Source organism: Mytilus edulis, chromosome 11 (genome assembly GCF_963676685.1).
Source record: "Mytilus edulis chromosome 11, xbMytEdul2.2, whole genome shotgun sequence".
NCBI lineage: Eukaryota > Metazoa > Mollusca > Bivalvia > Mytilida > Mytilidae > Mytilus > Mytilus edulis.
Genome location: NC_092354.1, coordinates 16066312 through 16093917, shown reverse-complemented (window position 1 = coordinate 16093917; position 27606 = coordinate 16066312). Strand labels below are relative to the sequence as shown.

At 32.2% G+C, this 27606-nt stretch overlaps 1 protein-coding gene across 2 annotated transcripts; it reads right to left on the bottom strand.

Annotated features, from left to right (window-relative positions):
- Positions 1-164: 164 nt before the first annotated feature.
- On the bottom strand, positions 165-27606 carry LOC139495222 (sodium-coupled monocarboxylate transporter 1-like). 2 transcript variants are annotated; one of them, XR_011657292.1, is made up of 20 exons: positions 27504-27606; positions 23912-24180; positions 22158-22291; positions 20980-21048; positions 19703-19754; positions 17881-17948; positions 16943-17023; positions 16242-16315; positions 14267-14407; positions 11490-11625; positions 10623-10708; positions 9792-9907; positions 8888-8958; positions 7958-8044; positions 6613-6890; positions 5535-5635; positions 4368-4492; positions 2687-2973; positions 1265-2409; positions 165-894 (listed from the first exon to the last, which is right to left on the bottom strand). XR_011657292.1 is itself a non-coding variant. In XM_071283447.1 (18 exons), exons 2-18 carry the CDS (start codon positions 24111-24113, stop codon positions 2836-2838), a joined length of 1959 nt encoding a protein of 652 aa, XP_071139548.1. In that variant the 5' UTR covers positions 24114-24180; positions 27504-27597; the 3' UTR covers positions 165-2835. The 2 variants fall into 2 exon arrangements, 1 of the variants encoding a protein (XP_071139548.1); XM_071283447.1 differs by having other exon boundaries at positions 165-2973; positions 27504-27597.

Below are 27606 nucleotides of genomic sequence, written 5' to 3'. Positions count from 1 at the left end.
ACTAACAATGTGCACATCTTTATTTGGCCTTTTATATTTTTTATGTGAGCGTCAGGGAAGAGTCTATTGTTAATGAAACGTTACTCTGGCATACAAAATTTGAACCCTTGTATTTTTTATGAGGTTTTTATCGAGACGAAATAATAACTAACATCATTCATACAAACAAATATTTAATCTTGAGCACCCACGATAACAATAAATGACCACAAGTTAACATATCTTTTTCAACTCACAGAATTTTCATTATTCAATGAAAACAGAAATGATTGTTGTGTTAGTTGACATTACATTAACTTTACACAGAACATTTGAAAAGTAAAATAGAATACATATGGAAATTTAGTTCAAATCAACCACACATAAACCCTAATAAAATGTGTTCATCTTAACAACTTGATATGAGACAGACTTATTGACGAATAGATGCACAAATTGATAAACATAATGACTACTCTCTCATGTCTCTTGTAAGGGCCGTTCCATTTAAAATGTATGTGGGAGGGTAAGGACATTTTATTGTATTAGAGGCATACTGAAAAAATACCCATGACCCACATTCAATAATTACACTTTCCTTCCTTCCCTCATACATACATTGTAATGGAAAAATGCAAAGTAGGGAATAAACAAAAACAATCAATAACCTTCATGAGACATACCTGTTTTAAGACATTGAAATAGTGTTATAAATGTTATGCAAGTGTTTGAAAGACAATACTTTGGATTAATTTTTTTTGTAGGGATTCATGAAAAATTCCATTTCCCTTGGTACTTAATTTTGCGGCTTTCACAATTTCTACAAACAATTTTCTCATAAAGATAAAATTACATTACATGTATATTTCATTATAATACATTATTCTGATTGGCTAATAGCAATCTTTTGTTATTCTGAAATTAGCATTCATAATGGCATGATGAACTTCTACAATAAAGTGTGCAAGTAAATAAAAAATTAAAGGTCCACCTTGTCTCTGATTGTTTAGTGATAATGACAGTTGTCAATCATACTAGTTGAATCAATACCAAGTTACCTAATCAAAATGTTTTTTAAAAAGCCTGCACATCAACACACCTTAATGAAATACATTCTTGAATGAACTGCTCCAATAATTTACCCAGTTTTTTTCAGTTTATATGTGTATTATGTGCACATACATGAGAACCATAGGGAACTATATTTCAGTGTGAATACATTGAGTAACAGTAGCTAACCTGTCCTGTTGTTAGGGAGGCCAGTGCCTAAGTAAAGATTTAGAACAAGTTCTAATCTTTCCAAAAACTTGATAGTAATCATAATTCATGATCATAGGGAAAAATGTGATTATAAGAATTGAATGCTTCTTTTAGTAATTTCATAGGGTTGTAAAAGTGTTGACCATGCACATTTTTTTAGAATGATGTGCCTCCACGCTTCATACAAAATGTACTTTGGTCAACACTTTTACAACCAAATGAATGAACAAATATAAGCATTCAATTCTAAAATTATAACACAAAAACATAAAAATAATATCAATATTTATCAATCATACTTTTAATATAAACCCTGAATCATCTGAAATATTAATATTTTATCATGATTACTTGTTATATGCATAATTACAATATATAAATATATAATTTGAAAATTTTTACCAGAAAAATTATAGTAACTCAATGCATTTCAGTTAATTGCAACCCTCTTTTTTTAGATACAAATAGTGAATCATACATCACAATGAAGTAGAGAAATATAGGCAAGAAGTGCAGGATACATAGGAAAAAATAAAGAATGGTCTAAATAAAAACCAAAAAAATAAGTGCACCTCCCCAATCTCATTTAAAGAGTGTTGAAGAAATGATCAGTGCTATTAATACTAGGAAGGGACAAACTAAATATCTTCATATTAATTTTCCTTGCATTTGACAAAATAACGTTTTATAACTACTTTAAACAAAACAAAAACAGGAAAAAAAACACAGAAAATTTAATAGTTAGGATATCATTTTAATAACACATATGTATCAATCATTAAATATGACATAATAAAATTTTTATTCTCATGAATATCGTTAAAATGAAAACAGTAAATCCCTAGAACAAAATTGCAAATATAAATTAAAATGTACTTAAAATACTAAATGACTGATTTAATTTTTAAGGATATTGATGTTCCCTGCTCTGTGGATAAGTGGGTAAATATTTTACATCTATAAAACCAAAGGATTCCATATATCTGACCATGAAATCACATGAAATTAACGATTATGGGGAGATAACTCTGTAACTTACTTTCTTTCTAACAATAAGTTATTTAGAGATTTCACAAATTACAAGAAGCACAAAAACAAAAGACCTATCATTTTTAACTCGGGGTAAGGGTAACTCTGAAATATAAATTGCCTGAAATTGAAAGACTGGTACTTAAGGTGGTACCTAACACTACAGGCAGATAACTCTGTAAAATCAGCTAAACGTTTTAATGACGTTGTGTTGTTAAAGGAATATTAAGCTTCTCAATGATCAAAATTGGTGTTTGTCAAACTGCTATATAACCAGTGTAATTTTTCTGACAAAACAGTTGGTTCAAAATTTTTGAAATTTTTATATTTTTGTAAAATGGTCAAAGTAAATACCTCGACAAAATTTTATGAAAATTAAACGAGCCAAATTAATATTAGTGAAAGTGTTGGGTACCACCTTAAATGGACATGGACATACAAAATATAACAGTATAAATACAAAAATATCTTCCACAGCACCCGCGAATGGCCTCAAAATCAAGAGATCATTTTGTACTCTCAAATGGTTTCAAAATCAAGAGATCATGATCATGATAAAATCTGTTGTCATGATTCCATATATTTATGTGACAAGAGTTGTAGTTCCTTAGATTGATGATTGGCCTCAGCACTGTCCACTCTGGTCACACTATTCAAACTCTTAAATGTTGTTTCTGTAATACCACTGTCATTGTCATCTGTATTCTACAAAGAAAATAAATTTGATGAAATTTGATATTCAGCTTTTCAACCAAAAATATCAATCAACATTCAATAGATATAGGAAGATGTGGTGTGAGTGCCAATGAGACAACAATTTAAAAAGTAAACAATGGCTAGGCAAAAAACAAAGAAAAGACGCATTTTTAAATATTTTTCTGTATACTGTGGATTCATTTATTTTGAGGGTATTAATTTACGTAGATTGAGGAAAACTTGTTTTTTCTAAATATTTGATTTGTGGTTTGCCATTCTCTGCATACTAAGCCTATAATTAATTCGTTGAACATCTGAATTCCTGAAACCCACGAAAATTGATATCCAACAATTCACCTTTTCAGAATCTAAACGACTATGGGTAATCTCATTGTTCATACACCAAAATAAAAATATTGTCATGTCATTGAATGGATTCCCATTGTTTAGTACGTTTTAAACCAATCGCAGTGTTTTGGTGTACGCTTTTGGAAATATTACCCAGAATGCATTAGATTCTGAAACGGCGAATTGATAACGAATCCACAGTAGTGAATGAAAACAATAGAAGTATTATCTTATATCTTACAAACAAATCATGTATCTTGATATCTGGTATTTTTCGTTTTCTGTATTCATATCATAATATGTCTAAACTTTTGGTTGGAGTTATAATACTAAATTAGAAAAAAAGTACGAAAAAACTGTGATTTTCAACAATTTATCAAAGTCTAAAGCCCGTCATTTTGGCAAAAATTACCGGAGCGATAGGAAACACAAATATGATCTGTAACTGATCATGGTTAACTCACATACCAAAAATCAGCCCAATATCTGAAGGCGTTTAGAAAAAAAGCCTATATAATGGTTTGTTGCGTAATGACGGACAAGGGTAAAATTATATGGCTCCGGCAACTTTGTTGCTTGGCCATAAAAATTGTATTCATTTAATCTTTGCATTATTTATGTGTGATTTCCTCATTATTGTTGAGATATTTGAAATTAATATTAATTTATGGTAACAGTGCTAGTTTTAACACTTCATTTAGACTTAATTTATTTTTTTCAACTTTTATCAAAAGGGAAAACTTCAAATTAGTTGAATTTTTCAAGCATTGAGATGAACTTTTCAAGAAAAATAAAATCATAAGCCAAAAAAAAGATTTAAAATAACTTGTTAGACTTCAACTGCAGAAATTTTTTTTGTGTTCTTTTTCATTGCAACTGTTAGACAAACATGAGTTCAATAATTGGTAATTTTGGAAATGCTGTTTGAAATTAAAGCAAAATTTAAAATGCATTGTTTTTTATGCATCACCTATCTCATTGCAATTTCTGTAATAATAAAACTTCTGATATTTCAGTATACTGATTGGAACACCAAAAGTTTTGATTTGACTCACATCTGTTTCATAATCTACACCACAGCGTAAGAACTTTAAAACTTTCTTTGGCAGACAAAACCAGAAGAGTCTGTCAAAGATTGGAATCATGAGATCAGGGTTCACATCCTCTGGTTTAGTTGGACCTGAAAGTAGAATATTGTTTAGTTAACGCATCAATGTAAATATAACCCAATTTGATGAGACTGTCATCAAAGTGAGAGGGTTAGCACTATAAAACCAGGTTTAATCCACCATTTTCTACATTTGAAAATGCCTGTACCAAGTCAGGAATATGACAGTTCTTGTCCATTCATTTTTGATGCGTTTTGTTATTTGATTTTGCCATGTAATTATGGACTTTCTGAATTGATTTTCCTCTAAGTTCAGTATTTTTGTGATTTTACTTTTTAATATGATAGAATATTATGACCATAAGTAGTGTCTACAGACAGACAGACAGACAGACAGACAGACAGACAGACAGACAGACAAATAATGTAAGCTCTTTTCAATTTTTTACACATTTCAGCCTATTTCACTGCAAATTACATTCATAATTTTTCTAAGTTTGTTTGTGTTTGAAGAACCATTTGTGGCCTGGTGCGTTTTTTTCTGCTCTTTGGTCCAGATTATTGTCTCATTGACATATTACTAGTCTTCATTCTCAATTCAATTTTATAAAAGAGAAGATGTTCTTTTGCCATATTGCAACTATCTATATTCTGGTTAAAATTCTACTCACAAAGGGAGAAGGACTACTTATTGTTTTAAATTCAGAAATGATATTTTTTCCAAATAATTCAAGAATTCAATTCTGCCCCTGTATTTGGAATATAGCAACTAGACATTTCTTTGATCTGGAAAAGAGAAGCTACTTGTAAAACAAAGAAAGTGTCTAAGGACATGCATGTCACTATGCATACGGTATGGGCTTTGCTCATTGTTGAAGGCCATACGGTGACCTATAGTTGTTAATGTCTGTGTCATTTTGGTCTTTTGTGGATAGTTGTCTCATTGGCAATCATACCAAATCTTCTTTTTTATATGTCCCAGCTCAATCTTGCCTTTCAATATAAAAAAACGGGACAGAGGCAAGATCAAAAGACAGAAAGACTGACAGATGGAAGGATGGAAGGTCAAAGGTTACACTAAATGCCACCTCGTGGTGGGGGCATAAAAACCTACCTGTAATAAAGCTGACTAGAAGTCCAACCACAAAGGTAATTAACATCCCAAATGTGGAATACCAGAGGTAGGATAAACTGTAAAAACTATCTAAACCTGTTCTGAAATGAAAGTAGAAATCAACAGTTTAAAATTCGAAATTAATGATAGGGAAGTTTTGTAAATAGCTTTTCTTATTAATTTTTGTGCTTTTTGTTTAATGATAAACATGTTGATTATTCAAATTATTTTAATTTAATCTGAGACAAAAAGAAATTTGCCTGTTTAAAGTTGACAAAGAATTTTGAATTCAATAAGAATTTTGTTATACTGTGTATTCATCAATATTCTTTGGTACAAGGATAGATAATATTTATAAAGGTTGATGTTAATAATTCATAGTCGGAGGTTTTTTTCTCATTTGCTTTTTCCCCGACAAATGAGACTGTAAAAATTGGGGCCCCCTTAGTTGCTCCTCTGAGGGTTGATGTAACAGGTGATTGTTAATAAAATATGTTTAATATTTATTTATTTTTTTTAAATAAAAAAATCTTTGGATACCAATTTTCATGTGTTTCGCAGGGTACAGGCATGCCACGAATTCAAATGTTCAACCAAATACAAATTTTCTACTTGTTTTGTATGCAGAGATTGGCAAAACTATGAAATCAAATATCCACGCTAAATCAAGTTTTCCTCAATCCACAACAATTGATACCCAAGAAAATAGAAATTTAAAATTTTGCAAGACCAATAAATAAAATATGAAGATCACATAGAAAATGGATAAAATCTGACTGACGATTGGCAATACTTTTCATAAAATTAAGAATATATGGCAAATTTTCAAATGCAGAATTTTTTTTTACCTCTGACTGTTAGTTAAAAACCTTTTATAAACAATGTTTAGAAATTATGGCATGCCTTTTTTATTTCTATAAATTTGCCATTCACCACAACTGTGAATTTCATTCAATTTAGATTTCTGAAAATGCTGCATACATATTAAAATTTTGGCAATAATAAAACACAAATAATTTCTGAATTTTCAGTAATTTTTTTTACCAAAAACATGTTTTTTATGTCATCAAATACTTACTGTGAAACTAGTGTAACAGTGCTGGTAGTAGTACTTTCTGAATTTGTTATAAACATACTATAGTTTGTCAACAGACCACTTGTACTATACATGTAAGTCCCAATGGAAGACATCGTTGTCATAGTAACATTTGTTGTTGCTATGGTAACCTCATCCATATAAATACTACAGTTATACTCGGGAGAAGGTAGGGTTTCTTTGATACCTACAACTGTATATTTTCCTATACTTAACCACATGGTGGCAATGTAAGCTGTAATGGTCCCAACAATAGCGCCCTAAAAATAAAAATAAAAGTATGTTTAATTATGATTCATAAATATTTCTAATTTTACTTTATCAATTTTAAAACTAAAATTAATCCAATTTATTTTCAAAAATTGATATAAAGTCATGCAAAATACCATATTTTATTGTGTGTTACAAGCAAGAATCACGTTTGAATAGTTTGAGGAGGTATGAAAATCATGTGACCAAAATTTGCCTGTGTACAATATCACTTCATATGCTGATAGTGTAAAATGTAATAGTCCTAACCAGTTATTATTTTATGCTTTTAAACATAAAGATGGTGTTAGAATCCATTTTAAAATTTGATGGTAGCTGGCTAAGTTTAAATGCTAATGAGTCAATAGACAACTTTCGAGTTTGATGCATTTCCGTCAAAAACTCTGGTTTTAGTGAACGTCATTTGTGCGTTTAGGGGCAACGTCACTTCCATTCCAATGTTGAGCGAGTGGTTGGAAAACTATAATTATATATATTGTACGAATTATACGACAAATTGAATTCTCAAAATTGACAATCAGCATTGATGTCATTAGGGAATTGTCATTAAGTACCTACAGAACAACCATTATTTCTAGTTTATCCTGCACAATGACGATCACCAAGACGCTTGATGAACGTAAATAGTGCAGGGATACAGGCGACCCCCTCTATCTGGTAAATGACGTCATATTGACGCGTATAATTGACGAGTTTTTTCAGGTGACGGATGAACTCGAAAGTGGTCTATTGGGACTGATAACTTTTAAACTATCAAACAAATTAATGCAAACTGGTAGATGTACTATAGCAGGCAAATGGTTGGTGGCTATGGAGTTAGAAAAGGGTTATAGTTTGTGTTCAAAATGATGCCACTGTATATAAGTAAAAAAATATTCCATTCGATGCAATTGTTAAAATGCAACTGTCTTTGACTTACATTAAAATTTATCTTGTAGTTGTTCAACACATGAAGAATTTGATAAAACAATGAGTGATTAATGTGCAAATGAAAGATGGAAAGGCTCACACTGGGTTTTTTTACCAGGTCAGCAATTGTTTAGGCTTTAAACATTACCTTTGAGTTAGCCCAAGGGAAGAAAGCTCCCAACATAATAAGTCCATTCAGAGCGCCACCAGCAGCGCCCATAAAGCTTAAGGAAGCCTGAAAAGAAACAAATTGATGTATGTATATTCACTTGTTATTCCATTCAACAATATAAACAATAAGTGATTCATTTACAATGCATTTTAATCATCATGGACACCAAAAAAGATGATTGTTGGTTGATAAATGTCCAGTGGCAAATAGTTCATGTATAATGTTTTGCTAGTTTTTTTTCTTTCACAATTTCTACTTTAGATAAACATATGAAGATGTTATTGACATTGGAGACCAACTGAGGTGGATTTAAGCAATTTTAGGTCACTGTACAGCCTTGAGTAATGAGCAATATCTGTACAGTATAGTAAATTATAGACGCTTTAAGGTGGCTCGAGTTTCTTCCTCCATCTTGGAATTTGAAGTAGCAATTAACAATAAGTCTAGATCATTAATGAAATGTTCAAATTTTGAGAGTAGTATGTAATTCATGTGTGAGACTTTTAATGTCAATAGAAAAAGTTTTGTGTTTTATCATATTTACAGCTTAATTTTCTAAAAAAAAACCAACACAATTCTTGTTTATTCCTTATTTTAAACTTAGCCACCTAAGGGGAGATAACTCAGACAGTAGGGGAAAATAACTCCAATAAAGTCATTTTTATTAGAAAGTGTTGTGAATTTAACTATTTTAAGAAAACCAGTCCAGTGGCCCCATTTTCTTTTTCTTATCTGAAAGAATGTTATTAGATAGTTTATTCTCATAAAACCATGCAAATACAAAGGTTACAGAGAAGTCATTAGAGCTATCATGTACTTCTTTTTTATCACACAGAATTGGATATTTCATGCATAATCTATACAAAATGCTAAAAAAATTGTTGTCTTTTCTAGTAAACAACTTACCTGTAAAACAGTTCCCTTCAAATTTCTGAACAGAAAAGTTGCTAATATTCCTAATACTCCATAAATAAGAACTGAAATGACATAAAGTATAACACATTATAAGAAATAGTCAAAAACATTTTCGTTTAAATAACAAAGCAAAATTTGTAAATTTGGTCTTTATAAGGAGTTTTACTCATTGTTGAAGGCCATACTGTGACCTAAAGTCTTTACGACGTTAATCAATGTGTCTTTTGGTCTCTTGTGAAGAGATGTCTCATTGGAAATCGTACAACATCTTCTTATTTTTATATTGTCTATGAATAACATGACATTTTTGACAAAAACCTGCTCAACATGTACAAAAGCTTATTTGCTAGTACCGTAGTAAGTGCTATTTACATATATATGTATATTCTCTAAAGTTCACTATTACATGGGCAAATATTAGATCAAAAGAACAATATTACTTCTTTTTAATTATTAAAATTGATTATGTTACCATAAACATAAAACTATAGGCTGCAGAGTCCATGAGGCTAATCTAATTTTGCTGAACAATTTTGCTGTTTACAGTTTATCTCTATCTATTGATTTGGCAAAACTTTTAGGAATTTTAGTCCTCAATGCTCTTCAACTTTGTACTTTATTTGGCTTATTTTGTTAAACAATTTTGCTGTTTACAGTTTATCTCTATCTATTATAATATTCAAGATAACCAAAAACTGCAAAATATCCTTAAAATTACCAATTTAGGCGCACAACAACAAGTTTTTTTTATGCGTCTGAAAATTTTAGGACAGATAGATGTTGACCTGGTGAACATTTTTACTGATTGTCAGATTTGCTCTTAATGCTTCATTTTCAGAGCTATAAGCCAAAAACTGCACATAAAAAAAACATAAAAATGGATTTTGGAACATACCTAACAACTTAGTGATTCTCATTCTAACAATTTCTGGTCTGGATGGATTGATGCAAGGCTTTATCATATCTTCATATGTTACAGCTACCATAGAACTAAGATTGGATGACAATGTACTGGAATAATTAGATAACAGTCAGTTGTCATGATAATTTTATAATAAACACTTACTTATAGTGGATTGGGAAACAAGTTATTACAACTTATATTAATCCCTTTCCACTTTACGGAATTAGTCTGCTCTTTTTCGAAATCTACACGGGTGTCTTTCACGTCCTAGAGATATTGCTCTCTCTTAACATGGGTCAGCCATTTATCGTCCCCAACCATCGGACTATCATCGTTTCTCAAGACCATACTTGCAAATGGTGTCAAGGGAGAGGCTAAATTCAGTCCCTGAAATTTTCTCTCCAGAACGGGATCGAATCAGGAACCATTGAGTTAGTAGTCTGATGCTCTAATTGTGTTATTCTTTCTTCTTTCTTTTTTTTTTGGTTGATGTAAGATTAACAAAGCCATTTGTGTATCTTTTGTTTTAATTTTCATTTTACTATTGTTTTTACATTTTTTCATATATAACAGGGCCTACTATAGCTACATATAAGAATACACAATGGGTTTTGCTCATTGTTGAATGCTGATGGCCTCAGTAACAAAATTTAGTATTTGTATCAAATTTTGTGAGTGTTCAATTGGTACTGAACTAATCTCCAAATATTTCAAAAATCTTATTTTCATGCAGATCTTTTCTTTATATATGTCAAAATTACACAATAAATTATTGAGGGAGTCTGATAGTATCATTTAGCTCATATCTTAACTTTAACTTACCTTAAAGCACCACAGAATAGACCAGCTATAAATAGACCAGGAATCCCTGGGAATCCCAGCATCTCTGATACAAAATATGGAATGATCTAAAAATAAATGCAAAGGTTAACAATTGCATAGTTGGATATATATATATTTATAGTTAATTGATTTATCGTGACAAAGTTTTGCGTGATGTTGTTTTAAAACTGCTTGTTTTGCATAATACATTTATGTTATAAACATTGTAAAAAACAGGAAAGAAAGATTAGAAACTGCTGAACTAAATCCAAAATACTACATGATCAGATTGGGGACTAAAAATTATACTGTGCCACTTGTTAATGTGGATTCAATTTTTTGTGGATTAATTAATACTTTCTTTTTTCGTGGATAAATAATTTCATGCTTTTGGCAAAGTCTGCTTACAAGTATACAGAAAATTTGTCATTCGTTAAACATTTAAAATCATAGCTCACCTTGCCTGTACCCTAGAAATCCATGATAATTGGTATCCATCGAAAAATATAAATGAATCCATAGTAATTGTTTAAATATTTTTTACAGCATTGTAACACTGTTTCTGTTGTGTAGTTTGTTTTCTCTTATTTTTGAGTGTGAATTCACATTACTATAAAACGTGTCATAATACTTATCTATCCCAAATTCATGTATTTGGTTTTGATGTTATATTTGTTATTCTCATAGGATTTTGTCTAATGCTTAGTCTGTTTCTGTGTGTGTTACATTTTTATGTTGTGTCGTTGTTCTCCTCTTATATTTAATGCGTTTCCCTCAGTTTTAGTTTGTTACCCCGATTTTGTTTTTTGTCCATGGATTTATGAGTTTTGAACAGTGGTACTACTGTTGCCTTTATCTAATACCCACCTGATTGGAATTTTTAATATCATTATTGGCCAGAGGATCACAGCCTTTATCTGCATAGTAGGCAAAGACAGAAATACCCGCTACACATGACATGGTTATCATAACAAAAACTCCCACACAATTCATCATCACAGCTCTGAAAAAGACAGAAATACCCGCTACACATGACATAGTTATCATAATAAATACTCCCACACAATTCATCATCACAGCTCTGAAAAATTGAAAGAAAAAAAAATAAGGATGTGTCCATAGTACATGGATACCACACCCTCACTATCATTTTCTAAGATCAGTGGACCATAAAATTGGGTCCAAAACTCTACTTTGGCATCAAAATTAGAAAAATCATATCATAGGGAACATGTGTACTATGTTTCAAGTAACAATTTCAAAAACTACCTTGACCAAAAACTTTACCCAATAACTTATTAACCAAAAACTTTAACCTGAAGAGGGACAGACAGACAGACGGATGAACAGATGCATGGACCGAAAAACATAATCCCCTAGGTGGGGCATAAAAACACTACAATTTATTTTTAAACTATAAATAAAATTTGAACTATATTTTATCAAAAACTTTAACAGTCAACATTTATCATGATGTTGGTTTTCTATTTTGAAATATTTTGTACTGTCATTTCAGTACATTAATAGAACTAGAGGCTCTTTAGAGCCTGTGTCGCTCACCTTGGTCTATGTGAATATTAAAGGAAGCAGATGGATTCATGACAAAATTGTGTTTTGGTGATGGTGATGTGTTTGTACATCTTACTTTACTGAACATTCTTGCTGCTTAAAATTATCTCTATCTATAATGAACTTGGCCCATTAGTTTCAGTGGAAAATGTTAGTAAAAATTTACAAATTTTATAAAAATTGTTAAAAATTGACTATAAGGAACAATAACTCCTAAGGGGGTCAATTGACCATTTCAGTCATGTTGACTTATTTGTAAATATTACTTTGCTGAACATTATTGTTGTTTACAGTTTATCTCTATCAATAATAATATTCAAGATAATGACCAAAAACAGCAAAATTTCCTTAAAACTAACAATTCAGGGTCAGCAACCCAACAACGGGTTATCCGATTCATCTAAAAATTTCAGAGCAGATAAATGTTGACCTGATAAACAATTTTACCCCATGTCAGATTTGCTCTAAATGCTTTGGTTTTGAGTTATAAGCCAAAAACTGCATTTTACCCCATGTTCTATTTTTAGCCATGGCGGCCATCTTGGTTGGATGGCCGGGTCACTGGACACATTTTTCAAACTACTAACCCAAAAGATGATTGTGGCCAAGTTTGGATTAATTTGGCTCAGTAGTTTCAGAGGAGAAGATTTTTGTAAAAGATAACTAAGATTTACGAAAAATGGTTAAAAATTGACTATAAAGGGCAATAACTCCTAAAGGGGTCAACTGACCATTTCAGTCATGTTGACTTATTTGTAAATCTTACTTTGCTGAACATTATTGCTGTTTATAGTTTATCTCTATCTATAATAATATTCAAGATAATAACCAAAAACAGCAAAATTTCCTTAAAATTACTAATTCAGGGCCAGCAACCCAACAACGGGTTGTCCGATTCATCTGAAAATTTCAGGGCAGATAGATCTTGAACTGATATTTTTTTTTACCCCATGTCAGATTTGCTCTAAATGCTTTGGGTTTTGAGTTATAAGCCAAAAACTGCATTTTACCCCATGTTCTATTTTTAGCCATGGCGGCCATCTTGGTTGGATGGCCGGGTCACTGGACACATTTTTCAAACTACTAACCCAAAAGATGATTGTGGCCAAGTTTGGATTAATTTGGCCCAGTAGTTTCAGAGGAGAAGATTTTTGTAAAATATTACTAAGATTTACGAAAAATGGTTAAAAATTGACTATAAAGGGCAATAACTCCTAAAGGGGTCAACTGACCATTTCAGTCATGTTGACTTATTTGTAAATCTTACTTTGCTGAACATTATTGCTGTTTACTGTTTATCTCTATCTATAATAATATTCAAGATAATAACCAAAAACAGCAAAATTTCCTTAAAATTACTAATTCAGGGGCAGCAACCCAACAACGGGTTATCCGATTCATCTGAAAATAACAGGGCAGATAGATCTTCACCTGTTTAACAATTCTACCCCATGTCAGATTTGCTCTAAATGCTTTGGTTTTTGAGTTATAGGCCAAAAACTGCATTTTACCCCTATGTTCTATTTTTAGCCATGGCGGCCATCTTGGATGGATGGCCGGGTCACCGGACACATTTTATAAACTAGATACCCCAATGATGATTGTGGCCAAGTTTGGTTTAATTTGGCCCAGTAGTTTCAGAGAAGAAGATTTTTGTAAAAGTTAACGACGACGCCGGACGCCGGACGCCCGACGCCAAGTGATGAGAAAAGCTCACTTGGCCTTTTAGGCCAGGTGAGCTAAAAATAAACACTATTGGGATTGCTCATTGTTTAGGCCATACTGTGACCTATACCCTCTACCAAGTTCATCTTAAATTTTAGAAATTATTGAACATTCAACCAAACATCTCAATGTCTTTTTTTTTAATGAAAAAGTGGTCAGAGATGATAATATTTTTCTATTTAAGGAATCTTCTGAATTACAATATGATTATTTTTTATGAATATTGTTGTATTTCTGATGGGCAAGGGTACAAAATGCACTAAATTCCTTGATGTCAGATAATCATGTAAATAGTTTTCAAAATTCATTAAGCCCCGTCACATCTAGTTGTTTCTATCTGTACAACTTACTTCCTGGCTTCATTGAGTGAAGATAAGGCACTAAATCTCTGGATACTAGATTGACTGGCTCCATAAGTTCCAGTCCAGTTGATCATTCCTCCAATTACTAAAGCCCAGAAAGTGTGACGAACTGTTGGATCAGGATCAAAACTGAAAAAAGAAAACAACGACACATTTGCTGTAAATTCTTATATATATTTATGAGAAATTATCAATCTGACATTTTTGTGATTTCTTCAATAAAAAATGCATGCATACAAATCTATTGCTTTGTTCATGTAGTTTCATTGAACAGTTTAAAAAAAAAATTGCTAAAGACTAGACTCTGTTAAATGATATTGTTTTATTATCGAAAGCTTTTCAAATTTTTTGTCCTACATCCTCTTAAACTTTATACTTTATTTGGACTTTTTCATCTGATTTATTCCAAGCATCACTGATGAGACTTTTGTAGACCAAATTTGTGTCTGGCATCCAAAATTTTAAAAATGATATTGATGATGAGTTTATTTAACTCTTAACAAATCCCACTACTTACATTGCCGTAGTGGCCGCACCACTTTTTCAAAATCGTAATTTCACAAATGACCTTTGTCTACATTTACTGACCATAAATGATCTATATCATGTCTTTCCTGGTTTTATTTAAGGAATGACTGTAATATTTTTCTGTCTATGAAGAAAGAATATGTTAACTATTAAAAAAAAGACAGAAAAAATATCACAGTCATGTCTTATATTTTAAGTTTAAATTCCATTTTCAGCTGGAGTAAATCATGAAATAAATAGCTGCGCCATGAGCGCATGATACGCCCGACGTCTTATGTGGAAGTTTTATGCAATGATCATAAATAGTTTCTGAGAAAGTTTTAAGCAATTACCATTTATTAATTTTGAGACACGGCGGGACATGTGAAACCCCCCCATCCTGTTTTCTTATTACAAATATCACTAAAATAAAATTTTGAATCAAACCAAAAAGTATACAGATCTTTAGATTAATATAACAAAGAAGTGTGTACAGTTTCAAGCAATAATCATAAATTGTTTTTGAGATACGGCGCGACATGTAAAAAAAACCCTCCCCTTTTTTACAAAATACTCAATAACTCAAAAATAAAATTTTGAGTCATCACCAAAAAGTATACAGATCTTTAGAATAATATAACAAAGAAGTGTGTAAAGTTTTAAGCAATAATCATAAATCGTTTTGGAGATACGGCATGACATGTAAAAACCCCCTCCCCCTTTTTTACAAAATACTCAATAACTCAAAAATGAAATTTTGAATCATCACCAAAAAGTATACAGATCTTAAGATTAATATAACAAAGAAGTGTGTAAAGTTTTAAGCAATAATCATAAATCATTTTTGAGATACGGCACGACATGTAAAAAACCCTCCCCCTTTTTTACAAAATACTCAATAACTCAAAATGAAATTTTGAATCATCACCAAAAAGTATACAGATATTAAGATTAATATAACTAAGAAGTGTGTAAAGTTTTAAGCAATAATCAAGAATCGTTTTTGAGATACGGTGCGACATGTGAAAAAAAACACACCCCTGTTTTAGTTACAAAGTGCTGTAACTCAAAAAGTTTAAATCTTATTTTCACCAAAAAGTATACAGATCATTTGACCATCATAAAAAACAACTATATTAAGTTTCATGAAATTTAGATAAGTCGTTCTCAAGTTACGGTGCGACATGTTTACACCGGACAGACAGACAGACAGACGGACGGACGGACAGACAGACAGACAGACAGACGGACACCGGACATTTGTATACCATAATACGTCCCGTCAAAATTTTGACGGGCGTATAAAAACTGTGATGACATAACGATCACATGACAAAATTATGTCTATAAGCTGAGTCTTAAACATAACACTATCAGCCAATCAGAAGACGAGTTACATCAAAAATTAAATTATTGTGTTTTGCAAGTCTTAAGCTGTTTATAACTATGAACTTACTTCCAGAAATCTATTCTGTTCCATTTAGAGTTTATCTCCCATACTCTATCAAACCCTCCTACATCTAATGTGGCCTAATATAAAACACAAAATAATAAATTAATAAGATCTTATGTCATGTATGTCATGTAATGATTTCAGGATATTGTTAAACGATCTTAAACGTTTTGAAACAAATGATATCTGTGATTGATTATTTAATGAAAAAAAAATTTCAAATACATAAGATGACAAATAAACAAAAAAAAAGGCAATTGAAATAACAGCTAATACTTTGTTATTGTCAAGGAGACAATATGATATCTATAAAATTCCAACAAAATCAAATGACGATTTTGATACAAATATGGTCGGAAATTAATAATATAACAAATATAGCCTTTGTATGAGATCAATACAGGATATATCGACCCTAAGAAGTATTTCGTCCTAAGTCAATATACTTCTTTCAGGTCAATATATCCTTGTATCTATATACTAGGCTATATTTGTATATTATTATAGTATTAAATTAATTTTTAAGACTTTTCGGCCATTGGCCTTCTTCAGTTTCTTGATGCCCATTGGTGGCATTAGGCTGTTTTCTGTTCTTTGGTCATGTTGTTGTTTCTTTGACACCTTCCCCATTTCCATTCTCAATTTTCAAACCTTTGGAAGTCAATCCCAAAACTAAACAACTTGTTAATATAAATATTTATTACCCTTATGACAATAGCTAATATACCAGCTACCATAATCAGAGCTTGGAAGACATCCACCCATATCACAGCTTTAAGTCCACCCTGAAAAAGGAATTATAAATAAACTTCTTTAGGTTTATAATTAAGTGTGTGGTACTCATTTTTGTCGTTTTTTTGTCACAAATTGAAGTGTATAACAAAACCATGAATTCAAGCTTCTAAGAAAATATAATTTTTCATCAATCTAAGAAAATTAACACCTTCAAAATTAAATGAATCTGCCTAAATTTCACAGACATTGTACAGCTATGATCCATATTTCCATACATGTTATCTATAACTTCATCTAGGGATCAATGTTTCCTTAGGGATTCCATAAGTTTTATTCTTAAATGCCAAGTCTTTTTTAATTTACAATGATTTTTACTTTTGATTTTTATGAATCATTTCGAAAATGAACAAACCTTTTATTGTTGATATTTTTTACAAACTTAGTTTTGCATTTTTCATTTCACTCTTTTTTACTCATTTTTGAAAATAAAACAGTATCCTAGAGCTGCTAAAGTTGCCTCACTGCAGGCAATCATACCACATCTTTTTATTCTCATAATCATCGATAATTGGGAAAAGCATTTTTCAGTAAAAAAAAAAAAAAAATATTTATTCTGTAAGATATACAATTTTAGATTTATTGTTGGTCATCTCAATGATAGATTTTCTTGCTTTAGCCACCTGGGCAAAATTGAAAAAAAGCAAACAACTTTAGATGATCAATGATAATCTGTTATCCCTATTTAACCAATGACAACGGCACGTGCTCCCTTAGTTTCTAGCGATTATTTTTCATATCATTTCATATCATTCTACTATGCTGAGAAAGGAAATTATCAGTCAGTTAGATCAAAGGATAATTTTGTATAACAGTGATAATTTAAACAGGTATTCAAAAAATATCTTACCATAAATGTATAAAATGTACATATGCAACCAATAATAATAAAAGAGGCCCATTGTGGGAAACCACTCACTGAAAAATGAAAACAAATGTTAAATAGTTCTTCAATATTTTTCCTCATAAAGATATTTTGTAGATACTAGATAAAACAAAAGAAATTGTAAGGGTTCTGCGGAACCCAGTGTCTCACCTACTTTATGAATGTAATTAATGTTTTAAGAACTTTAACTGCAGACAGTATGTAAGGTTAACTGGAAAACTAAGTTCATATATAAGTAACATAAAGAAAAACTGGAAATATATTTTTACAAAATTTCCTTCTGCATACTAGCTTTTGATCATAAACAAGCTCCTGTCCAAGTTTGGTACAATGTAGTAATCCAGGATAGTTGAAGAAAGTTATAAAAAAAAATTAAAACTTTAACCACAGAGTGAATGTAATGTTAACTGGCAGAGTGAATATTGAGGGGGGATAGGACCTTTATCGGGACTCCGGGATCGGGTCTTTTTAAGCTCGGGATTTCGGGATTGACCCTTTCGTGATACGGGAATCCTTTTTTTCCGATCTCGGGACGTTGGGATTAACTTTATTTAAATTCGGGACCTCAGGATTTTGTTTTTTTAAGTCCAGGATTTCGGGATCAGGACCCCTCCTATCCCCCCTCAATATTTGTGGACACTGCCGCAGACAACAACGCTGACGACGGAATGTAGGAGCACTATGTCTTGCTATTTCTACAAAAGTCAAAGGCTCCACCAAAATGACTGTTGTTCAAAGTTTTTAAAAATGATGATTTTGTTTAAAAATAAAGTGACCACTGACCATGCCGAACAGATGGCTGCTGAAATGAATTAAATTATATAGAGAAAAACAGGAGGGTGTGACAGTGGACGTTGGAGGCAGGTGACCATTAGGGCAGGTTTGACTAAAATTGAGAATGGAAATGTGTCAAAGACACAACAACCTAACCAAAGAGTAGAAAACGGCAAGAAAATATTGCACCCAGAGGCCTGCCTTGCTGACCCTTTAACAAACATGAGAACTAGTTTAGTGATACTGGATGAGTTAAGTCATTTTCAACTGATTTTTATAGTTTGTTCTTATATTGTACTGTTTCACCACTGTCCCAGGTTAGGGGGAGGGTTGGGATCCGGCTAACATGTTTAACCCCTCCACATTCTTTATGTATGTGCTTGTCCCAAGTAGGGAGCCTGTAATTCAGTGGTTATATTGTTTATGTGTTACATATTTGTTTTTCGTTCATTTTATGTACAAAAATTAGGCCCTTAGTTTTTTCGTTTGAATTGTTTTACAATGTAATTTTAGGGCCTTTTATGGGCTTTGCTCATTGTTGAAGGCCATACAGTGACCTATAGTTGTTACTTTCTGTGTCATTTTGGTCTCTTATGGAGAGTTGTCTCATTGGCAATCATACCACATCTTTTTTTTATATGTCATACTAAACTGTATATTATAAATACACAAAATTAGCAGACCTTCATAAATTATATTTTTACAGCATGGTTTAAAAGGCTTTACAGCCGATTTCATTGAGTGTGTAGCGAAAGGTAATATCTTTGGTTAGCTTGCTTGTTAGCTGAACTGTGAAGTCATTATTAGGTCAGGTATACTACCCTTCTTTCGAAGTAGCATAGTCCTGACTCCAACAGACAGATAGATTGGTTTTCTGTCTGACTAGTCAATTCTTAAAGAAGGGTAGTTTACCTGACCTAATAATGACTTCACCGTTGAGCTAACAAGCAAGCCAACCAAAGAAATTAACTTTGGCCACACACTCATTGAAATCGGCTGTAAATATAAATACCTGCTTGAAGAGCTGTTGATGGAGCAAAGCTGGCTATTCCTGTGTATATCAACTGAAAACAAATATCAGCTACAGGTAAACAAATATCAGCTACAGGTAAACAAATATGTATTATAAAAAATAAATTTGTCAATTCCCATAATTGACGCTGTAATTAGCATGATTACCATGATGAGGGTAGTAAAGGGTTATTTTTGTGCAACATGTTTTGCTATTTTTATTTCACGTGCAGCCGTGAAAAAGTTTCATTATTTCCTGTGTTTCGTGAAATTGGTAAAAAGATCAACATGCAAGAAACTTTTTATTGTTCGTTCATGGTGAAATGGCAATTTTAATTCGCATTCTTCCGTGCAGATACCACCCTCATGAGAGATCAGTTTTTTAATTGTCATATTGCTTGATTGTTTCCATTTTCTTCTTGGTTGCAATTGCCTTATAAATTTACTGATAAATTCAATAACGCTTTCTTAAGGATGTACTTAGGTGAGGTTTTGGAATTCGTGTCAAATGTTCGGACTCCTTGTCTTTTTTCAATACAATGCAAGGTAAAATATTTTGCCCCTCTTTTGTTTTGAGACCCAAATAATAATGCAAATATAAGGTAAAAGTCTGAGTCAGCCTTTTCCCGCCATATTTTGAACCTCAAATATCTCAAAAAGGAGGTCCATGACCTATCAATATTTTTAGCTTATTTTTATCCTTAACAAATGATCTACCAGCTTATAGTATCAATTTTAAATTCTTAATTTATTAAATTTTACCTAACCTCACCTAAGTACATTCTTAAGGTAGGAAAGTAAACTATATAACATGTCTGCATATTCATATTAGAAACATCTTTGAGTTTGCCAAGTTGGAGATAAATTAATCATTTATTTTATATAAAAAATATGAACATTTGGCCTATTGGTCACGGCCAAATCATTCATCTTATCATCAGTTCAATTCATGCCCAAGATAATTGATAACTAACCTATATTCATATCTTCCAACAGACTTTGGATTTACTTACTTTGAAACTTAGTTAGAAGTTCAATCCCATTTTTAGTGGAAATAAAAGATAATTTCAACACAGTAAAAACTGAGGTTACAAGTGACAATGACCATATAAGGGCTTTTTACAGCCGACTATGCGGTGTGGGCTTTGCTCATTGTTGAATGCCATACAGTGCCCTATAGTTATTAATTTCTGTGTCATCTGGTCTTTTGTGTAGAGTTATCTCATTGGCAATCATACCACATCTTCTTTTTTATAGATAAATGTTGTGTAATATTACCATAGAGAGATTATTGATGATTGTTCCTGTTAATCTAGCTGCCCTGGAATTGTATCTCATTTCTAAATACTGCAAAAAAAAATATCTCAAAATCAAATCATTCAGAGATTCAGAAAAGAAACAATTATTGTATATGACAGGCCTGTAGCCAGGAACTTTTCAAAGGGTGATTACATCTACATGCATTTGATAAGTGTAATACCACCAAATAATAATATGAAAAATAGGTCGAAAACAAGAATGAGTCCCTAGTACACAGATGCTCCATCCGTACTATCCTTTTCTATGTTTAGTGGACCGTGAAAATGGGGTAAAAACTCTAATTTGGCATTAAAATTAGAAAGATCATATCATAGGAAACATGTGTACTAAGTTTCAAGTTGATTAGACATCAATTTCATCAAAAAAATACCTTGATCAAATATCTTGGGTATTTCAAAGCACAATTATTTTTTTATTTGGGATTTCTTTAGAATATTTTGGAAACTTGAGGTTACATGGTTCCTAAACCTTGTACACAGGTTAGATAAGGGGAGAAATTTGATTGGTTAACTTCCAGTGATGGTTATTTTCTTATATATATGCATTGAAATGTTATGAGAAATTTTTTCTATAGGAAAAAACTTTACTCATGCCAAGTATTTCTTTATTTGAAAAAAAGATAAAGTCTACACAATGTTTTGAAGTGCAAATTTAACAAAGACTAATAGGGGAAAATAGACACAGTTCAAAATGAATTTCGACACTAAAATTGCATCTGTTTCTTTAAAAAATAAATAGTAGGCATGGACTACTGTCATGAATGTCAAATTGTACTAAATATTTGGAAATAAAAAAACAAAACATTTGTTAATAAATTTAGCAATAGTTCCAATACACATGGATCATTTGGAGGTCTATTCCAATCAATTTTTCTATGATTCAATATTGATTAAAAATAAAATTGGTGGACTATATGTTCGTTCTTCAAAATGTTTTAAACTTGTGATTTTGGGGCCTTTTAAAGTTGACTATGCAGTATGGGCCCTGCTCATTTTTGAAGGCTGTACAGTGACATATCTGTTTATATCTGTGTCCTTTGGTCTTTTGTGGAGAGTTGTCTCATTGGCAATCATACCACATCTTCTTTAATATATATAGTAATTAAGGATACATCCACAAAAAAATGCCAGTATTACCTGATACATGCTTGTCATCTTCAAAGGATAGAACAATGGTACAAATAAAATGGTTGCCATGACGACTGCCCACATCTGTCCAAACACATATAAAAAATACTGGGTCCCTTTAGTGTACATTTCTGCAGGTGCACCTGTACAAAGAAAATAGAGCAATTGATCATAGTTAAATGCATATACAGTGAAACCTGCCTAAACAGAATCCTGCATTAACCGAAACCCTGTATATACCAAACATGTTTTTAAGCACCGTCATATCAAATTCTAATGCAATGCTAACGCGTTGCCAGTAAACTTAATTGATGCCGTCGGAGCTTAAAATACAAAACAGTTATCTCCTAATTATATGCGTTGTAAACCTGATAAAACTGTACATCGGCCAAAACCGAATAAAATCTTAAGTCCCGAAGAGGTTCGGTTTAAACAGGTTTCACTGTATTCAGGACAAAAACATACTAATTTATTATGATTAATAACCCTGCTTTGTCATGTTTGTACTAAAGTCAGATTTTAACAAGCTATTCCACAAGGTAACAATTTGAAGGACATGAAGAAAGACATGTCACTTACACTGTCCCAGGTTAGCGGGAGGGTTGGGATCCTGCTAACATGTTTAACCCCACCACATTATGTATGTATGTGCCTGTCAAAGTCAGGAGACTGTAATTCAGTGGTTGTTGTTTGTTTATGTGTTACATATTTCATGTTTTTGTTTTTCGTTCATTTTTTTTTATAAAAATAAGGCTGTTAGTTTTCTTATTTGAATTGTTTTTATTTACATTGTCGTTTCGGTGCCTTTTATAGCTGACCAGTATGCAGTATGGACTTTGTTCATTGTTGAAGGCTGTACGGTGACCTATAGTTGTTAATTTTTGTGTCATTTTGGTCTCTTGTGAAGAGTTGTCTCATTGGCAATCATACCACATCTTCTTTTTCTTATTTACCCAGGCAATTTATTCAGACAGTGACTGCAAGCCACCCAGTCTTTTCTCTCATTCTTTAATGGTGTGTGCTTAGTTGAGATGCAGTATATACAAATTTGAAAGTCTATGGTTTGAACCAGCTGGGGTTCTACCACATGACCTCTTATGCTCAAGGCCAACATGGTTCCCCAGTTCTACCACATGACCTCCTATGCTCAAGGCCAACATGGTTCCCCAGTTCTACCACATGACCTCCTGTGCTCAAGGCCAACATGGTTCCCCAGAGACTGAACCAGCTGGGGTTCTACCACATGACGTCCTATGCTCAAGGCCAACATGGTTCCCCAGAGACTATCAAGGAGGTTAAAAAAATGAAAGTTAGCAAATAAACTTATTTCAATCTTTAATTTGTCCATTGTGTCCTGACATTTATAATTTCAGATCATTATTCTTAAAACAATTTGAAAAAATGACGTGTGAAAAGATAGAAATTGTGTATGAAACTTTTCATTTTCCTATGAACCAGGCTGCAAATTTAAATTTGAATAGGGGACAGAATTCAAGTATCTTTGAACTTATAAATAAAAATATTTTGAAAACGTTTGACTTTAAAGCTGACTATGTGGTATGGGCTTTGCTCATTGTTGAAGGTGAATGGTGACCTATAGTCATTAAGTTTCTATGTCATGTGGTCTCTCGTGGAGTGTTGTCTCATTGATAATCCTACCACATCTTCATTTTTAAATTGAACCTAAAAAATAACAACAGAGGTAGTTACATGTGTTTGGTTCGCTTAACAAATATCAACAATTCCATGAATATATAATGTACCTAAAATCAAAATGGCCGACTGGAATGAGACAAGGATTGAAACAGCAACAGGGAGACAACTCATTTCTCTGTTACCCATTAGGAACTCTTTGGTAGTTTTCTGTTTTCCTCCAGTTAAGGCATGGTAAATCCCAATACATGCTGAAATGACCAGTATGCTGACAAACACTGCCCAATCAGCTACTGAAAACTGGTGTTCCATGGCAATGCTGGAATATTTATACGCCTCTTAGCAGTCAAGATTAATCACATCTTCAATCTTTACTTTCCTACAATGTTTATAATAAAGATTTCTCAATTATCAAGTGTCTTTCTACATGTATGTTGTTATGTTACACAATTTTTCAGGTAAGGGTGAAGGTTGGCTATTAAAACGTTTGAAACCTGCTGCATTTGTTTGAACCTGTATTAAGTCAGGAATCAGATGTTCAGTTATCATGGTTATTGTCATTTGTTGATGTAATTCATAAGTGTTTCTTATTTCTCATTTTTTTATATAGATCATTGTAGATTAGACAGTTAGTTTTCTCGTTTAAATGGTTTTACACTAGTATATTTTAGGGGCCCCTTAACGCTTGCTGTTTGGTGTGAGCCAAGGCTCTTTGTTAATGACTGTACTTTGACCATAATGGTTTACTTTTACAAATTGTGACTTGGATGGAGAGTTGTCCCGTTAGCACTCATGCCACCACATCTTCGTATATCTATTGACTTAGTTTTGATACATTTTAAACTCTCATAGAGTCATTGTTTAAAATTTTCATAACCAGTTCCGCATTCCAAATCCAGTTCTTTTTCCCTATAATTTAGATTGGATACAAAAGAAATCTGACAATTTAAATAAAAATTCAGCTAAAATTTATGAAACATGATTTTAAATTTAAACATTGTTTACTTTTCTATTACATTCATCTTTCACCTTGCTTATTTCTATGGCTTACATGAGGGTCTGGATGGGGGTCTGTTATTCTTTAAACATTTAATTTTTTTACCCCTTTTTTCTCTAATCTTTAAAAAAATTAACCCCTTTTTTCTCTAATCTTCAAAAAATCAACCCCTTTTTTTCTCTAATCTTCATTTTTTTTGCCAGTTATTTTCTAATCTTCATTTTTAAAGGGCATTATTCGTTAATCATTTAACCCCATCCAAACCCTCATACATGTGACAGAGTTGTCAAGTCACAACTAGAGATTTGTAAATTTTCAGCTGGACTTGGGGCCTCATACATGTCATACCTGGAGATTTTTTAATATTGTCATATTTATTATGCATGGTATTTACTCTGTGTTCATTTTGATGGCAAAGCTACACTACATATTTCCCCTTTTTTAAGATAATACATTGGGGGATCTAGGGGGGGGGTGTTTGGGAGGTTGGTACCCTCCCTTTATTTTTGCTGATCAATGCATTTAAATGGGAGCATATAGTTAGAACCCCTTTTTACTCTGGGTTAGGAACCCCCCTTTTTCAAATGGCTGGATCCGCCCCTGTAATATTATTACATGTTTAATCTATTCTCTCTGCATTATTACTATGTGAATTATTTGTCAAGATTTTCAGTTTGTATGTGATTTTCTTCCTTTCCTCATCATTGTCATCTGATGAGTGTTTCTCAAACTTTCTATCATTCAAACATTATACATGTATATATGATTTAAGTATTTTTCAAATTGCCAGATTTTGACTCCCATCGAGGCTTAAATTAAGATTGTTGTTTGCCCTTTACCGACCCTATAAATTCATTCCGCCTGAAAATCTTTTATTTGTATTTACCAGCAAGATTTTATTTTATTTAATTTTTTCGTTCCTACCAAAAATCTTTTATTTGTATTTCCCGCTCAAAACTATATTACCGGAATCCTCGGGTTTTATCATTCCTGTATAAGGTCTAGTCCGTTTGGTATCACTTGAGGGTTTGACATGAACACTTGCATTTAAAGTTTCAAAGCATTTATTTGAAATTGATGTGGAAAGCTTTGAAATCATGATATGAGGAACATTTCTGTGTCTTCATACTTGAAGAGCAGGGTTCATTAAAAAAAAGTTCATCCAATACAAAATTATCAACGTGTGTACAAAATATTTTGTAAACGGACGTCGTATCCAATGTAGGGATCACCTTTGGTGATTCGTAGATCAGGATGAATATTTTAACGATGCCTTCGACCAGCATTGATATATATTATTTATATCTGACATTAACCAAAGGTCTGTAAAGTGGAGAATATTCGGCAGTAAAATCCTCAAGTTTTTCCATACAGATAATTTATAAATGCGATGTAAAATATGTGACAATTTAGTTTCAAGTCTGGTAGCATTTTTATTAAAAACACAGGCACACACTAAAATTAAAACACTTTTGGGACTTTTTCTACTTTCTACTAATAGTACATGTATGTCTGTCTGGACATATTTTACCAGAACAAGGTTATCTTTTACAGAAAATCTTTAGGTTGAGGTAAGTTAAAACTCTTAAAAGTTCCAGGCATATAAACGTTGAGAATATGCTGCACAGGCCAGCCCTATATTTTGATATTTGAAAACAATATAGTAGTGCATATGAATTAGCTTCACATTCTACATGATAAATTTTTTTTCAAAACTTCCTGGGACTACTATACTAATAGTCCCAGAAACTTGTAAGCAAAAGCATACTAAAACAAAAACAATACAAACAAAAATGACATCATGTAGGTTTTTGTATCTATAAAATAAAATAGTATACCTACCTGCCTACCCGTGACAAAAAATGTGCCGAGCTAAGTTATTATTAGGAAAAAAAAATATATTTACAGTCTGCACGGTTAGCCACTAGTCTGATGCCACAGACTAGTAAAATTTCTTTCAGACTAGTAAGTTTTTTCAAAACTTTGTTTGGACCAATAAGAAAAATGTCAGAATATTGGTCTTCGGACTAGTAGTTGAAAAAGTTTTTGGTGCAGACTGTATTATTTTACCTACCTACCCTGTTTCTAAACATAGGGTCGGAAAAGAACAAACAATAATTTAGGCCTGAATGAAACACATGCTTGCTATGGAAGGCCAATTTGAGCAGGAGTAAGTCATGTGTTTTTTTACTATGTCATACATGTACAGTGGGGGATCCAGAACTTTTCCCAAGGTGGGCCCACTGACTGACCTAAAGGGAGGGGGCGCTCCAGTCATGCTTCAGTGATTCCCTATAAAATCAACCAAATTTTTCCTACGAAAGTGGGGGGGGGGCGCCCCCTCCTCCCCCCCCCCCCCCCTTTGGATCCGCTTAAGATGTGTGTGGCAGCAGAAATTCAATAGTAAATTTCAAACATTATCACATGACTTTTTGTGTTAAATCAAATCATTTCTAACTCTGACATGAAAACAAGTCAATGTCAGCTAAGAATAACAACAGCAGGTATTGAGCATTATGATTCAAGTATGTTTTATACTTTTTCCATATCTTAGTATTCATAAGTGAGCACGTGCAAAACAAAAACAAAGAGGATTAACAGATTATGTAAACACGTGTTTTATAAGAATTCATAAATGATAAAGTCAATAAAAAACTTTCATATGGGTCAGGTCACAGATTTATCGTCTGTTTGTATCTACTTACAATTCAAAAATAAAATAAAGACGATCAGCATTGGAATATTTCTGAGGTCAAAAAATCGTACAAGTGTGTTTTCAAGGGTCCTATTTGGAAAGGGGAGAAAGAC

Excerpts from the sequence above, each read along its gene's own strand:
- LOC139495222 (XM_071283447.1), bottom strand. The coding sequence starts at position 24,113 with ATGGAACACCAGTTTTCAGTAGCTGATTGGGCAGTGTTTGTCAGCATA. Across the intron at positions 14,408-16,241 it reads AACAGAATAGATTTCTGGAA|TTTTGATCCTGATCCAACAG; the intron begins GTAAGTTCATAG and ends TTCTTTTTTCAG. Across the intron at positions 11,626-14,266 it reads TCACTCAATGAAGCCAGGAA|AGCTGTGATGATGAATTGTG; the intron begins GTAAGTTGTACA and ends TGTCTTTTTCAG.